This window comes from Henckelia pumila, chromosome 3, assembly GCF_033568475.1.
Source record: "Henckelia pumila isolate YLH828 chromosome 3, ASM3356847v2, whole genome shotgun sequence".
In the NCBI taxonomy this organism is placed as follows: Eukaryota; Viridiplantae; Streptophyta; class Magnoliopsida; order Lamiales; family Gesneriaceae; genus Henckelia; species Henckelia pumila.
The window spans coordinates 143672260-143676057 of record NC_133122.1 but is presented as its reverse complement, the minus strand read 5'-3'; the positions used below and the strand labels follow the sequence as shown (position 1 = coordinate 143676057).

At 29.1% G+C, this 3798-nt stretch overlaps 1 protein-coding gene across 1 annotated transcript; it reads left to right on the top strand.

The window, feature by feature from the left end:
- The first annotated feature begins 1837 nt into the window (after positions 1-1837).
- LOC140893056 (protein LURP-one-related 6) lies at positions 1838-3275 on the top strand. The gene is made up of 3 exons (XM_073302132.1): positions 1838-2399; positions 2515-2757; positions 2912-3275. Exons 1-3 carry the CDS (start codon positions 2112-2114, stop codon positions 3053-3055), a joined length of 675 nt encoding a protein of 224 aa, XP_073158233.1. The 5' UTR covers positions 1838-2111; the 3' UTR covers positions 3056-3275.
- Positions 3276-3798: the final 523 nt, after the last annotated feature.

Below are 3798 nucleotides of genomic sequence, written 5' to 3'. Positions count from 1 at the left end.
ATGGTCAAAAGCCCATATCATTTGTGCCATTCAATTTTCATTACTTAGCCCAATTGGCTACAGTGTACTGTGTATATAGTATCCCCGCTTATTGCATTGTGATAAAAAAGAAAAAAAAAATTATATTTAGAATGAGGTAAAACATAAGTCAATAGATAACTGTTAAAGTAACACCGTTAAGACTTAAGATAATTTGAACTCATCAATCGATAATAGATTGATAATACACGACGTTATGGTAAAATGCCCCGAACAATTTTCCTAATCTATCGCATTAATTGGTCTTTGAAAGTTGAACTAAAAGAAACATTTAATTTTGACGAGTTTAATTAAATGAGAGATATGCCACAAAATCATTATCCGTTTAAACTCTTTGGAATGCAATGCTTGATTGGGAGTGGCTGGCGTTACGTTACCTGATATCGGATGGTCGTGAAGCCAAGCATCTCTTTCCAAACTAAAACTTTTTAGATCTTTAATTAATTATTGATTATATATATTGTTATTTAAAGAAGTCTAGATTCCCTCAAACCCCAACCACTTTTTTCCCCTCTATTTTCCGAGATATTACTAAAAGAAATCAATTGTCAACTTTTGTACACAAGTGACTTGTAGCTTATCTAAAATCAAGATTTAAAGTTTGTGATGTGATATCAAATTTGAGATTTAATTGTAATAAAATTATCTTTCATCTTCATAAAACAAAAAATAAAACAAACCTGAAAAATTATAATTTCCTATTCGAGTGAAAAATGATCGTTGAAATTATTATTACACCAAAATGATAAAATATTAATATAGTTTCAATAACTTTAAATCATGCCTACCTAAAAAAAAATCATGCAGGAAATTATTTATATTTTAATATATTCAAGTTTAATTGAAATTTTAACATGTCAATTTTCTATATTTAATGTAAAAGTGATTCAAATATAAAAGTTTTAGACTTGAAATAGGTACATAAATTTTATCTTTGAATATAAATGAAAATGTTAGTATTTAAGAAATGATAAATTTATTATTTTTATATTAATTTTATAATATATTCCAATGATTGCTACATTAATAAAGGACGAGGATGATTAATTAGGAAAGAAAACTTAAAATTTAAACAAATAATATTTCTTAAATAAAAAATAATTGAAATGGGTTTTTTTCGTACAAGACTTTTTGTGCGTGGGTTTCTCTGTTTTTGAAATTTTGTAAAATTAATTTCTTTAATTTTCATATATTTTTTTACTAGAAGATATTGTATTATAATTATATTATTATAATTCAATGAATGATTGACCCATTCACGCACTTTATGTAATAACCGAATAATACTAATTAATATGATAAACAATGAATCACTAAATCAGTTATAATATTATAAAATAATACCTTTACAATAGTTTGAACTCGTCAACCGACATAAATTATATAATATAATGCTACATGTACACGGAGGGTTATATGTTGGATTACACATTTTATTTGAAATTATATAAATATCTTTAATGTATTTTGAAAAGAGTTTTTTCAAATAAAGTGGAGGTAAAATTTTGTAATTTTAAATAATGTATAATCCAACGTATAATATTTCGTGTATGTGTAACATTTTCCAATTATATAACATCAATTAGTGTTAGCAACTCGTGAAGGTTTATATAATCTTTTTAGTCCAATCTGGACAAGTTACCTTAAAGTAAAAGTCAATTGATTAAAGTCGAAGCCTAATTCAAGAAATTTAGTGTCCCAATTAACACTATGCTTCTAACCACCAATGATTTAATATACTTCAAGTATTCCCCCTAAAAGCTCTTTTGGCAGCCAAATTTCAAAAGCTCACGAACTCTTTTTGAATTACATCAAAAGGCAATTCAATAATACCAATGTCAAGCTTTTCTAAACCAAAAGCCCTTTGAATCTGCCCCTCTTCACACCATATTACATATATTTTTTTTCCAGTTTGTGTTTTACATAGTCAAGAAAGCTCGCCAAACTTTTGAAATCATAAAAAAAAACACAATAATTAATTACAATAGCCCTTTACAATCATTTGCATGGTCTATAAATTGGAGTGTTCTATTAAGCGATATAAATTACAATAAAATATTGAAGGAATTTATATGTTCGATCGAGGTGTTGAGTACAAGAGACCAATCAATATGGCTGCTAAACAAGGTGGTGGAATGATGATGATGATGCCAATAGTGAGCAAGGTGTATTGTTCGCCTAATGAGGTGGTTCGTGTGGTTAGGAGGCGGCCGAAGGTGCCGAATGGCGGCGGATTCGTGGTGACGGATTGCGGGCAAAGGGTTGTTTTCAAAGTGGATGGATGTGGGATTCTTGGCAAGAAAGAAGAGATGGTTGTTAAAGATGGGGAAGGAAATGATTTGCTACTTTTGAGGAGAAAGGTATATATATATATCATGTTACATGTAAACACATTTTGTTAATATTAATATATATTAATGTAATATGATCCATGTTTGAATTCATATATATAATTATAAGGTTTTTTTTTTGTAGGGAGCAATGATTGAAGCACTAAGCCTCACAAGACAATGGAAAGGCTTCACTCGGGACTTCTTGGGATCAAACAAGGTTGTCTTCACCTTAAAAGAACCAAATTCATGTTTTTCGAACAAAACTCCGATCCGGATCTCTGCCGAATCAACGGAGTTCGGCACTTACAGGAACCTTGAAATCATGGGTGATTTCCAGCAAAGGTCTTGCACCATTGTCAGTTCCAAGGGAGATGTAATAGCACAGGTAGTACTAGCTACTATATATAGTTAACATTTCCGCGATTTTCTTCGTTTTTCATGACAAATAATTCCGAGTAGTTTTACATGAACTTTGCAAATTAATTAACCACTAAAAAAGTGAGAATAATGTTTCTTGTTTATGGCATGTATGTATGTAGATTGGTGTGAAGGAAGAGGTGGAGAAGGTGATGTCAAGCATGGATTTGTACTATGTAAGGATAAAGGCTGGAATTGATGAAGCGTTTGTTTTTGGAGTGATTGCGGTTCTTGATTACATATACGATGGATCCACCAGATGCTGATCAAATCGTTGGATTAATATCAATTGACTAGCTAGCTTTTGACCGTATTGAAATTGCTAACAAGGGATCGGATAAGATTGGTTTTGAGTTGAAAAAAACGCACAACAATTTCGATTTCTTGGGCTTCTTTTGGAATATTATAATTTGATTGAAGCGAAATGATTTTGATGTATATATATTCTCAACTTGGAAATTGATCTTAGTTGTTGAATCTATGTGATATTCATACCAAATTCAAAATAATTAATTAGGTAAGGTGTTTAAAATAGTCAGACTTCAGCTAATGTTTATATACGGATAAATACAAAAACTCCCATTACCTAGCTAGCTAGTATACGTGATTTTGTTTGACAAATTTAATTTGGACATGATATGACTTATGAAAGAATATTATTTTTTTACTATAAATATGAAATTTGATCGACTGTCTCAAGAATATTGATCGGTGAGATCCAGGGACGGATCCAAGAATTATGTCAAGGGAAGGTAGTCGGATAGAGAACCAAAGATCACAAATATATATATATATATATATATATATATATATATATATATATATATGTATATATATATATATATATATGTATATATATATATGTATAAAGATAGTGTTTACAACCTCAAAAAATAAGTGATTATGAAATTTTTCTTCACAAATTTGTTAAAAAAAATTCATATTCACTTATTTTTAGAACTTGCAAACACTCCAATAATCATAAAAAAAATTCAAAATATAATAATAA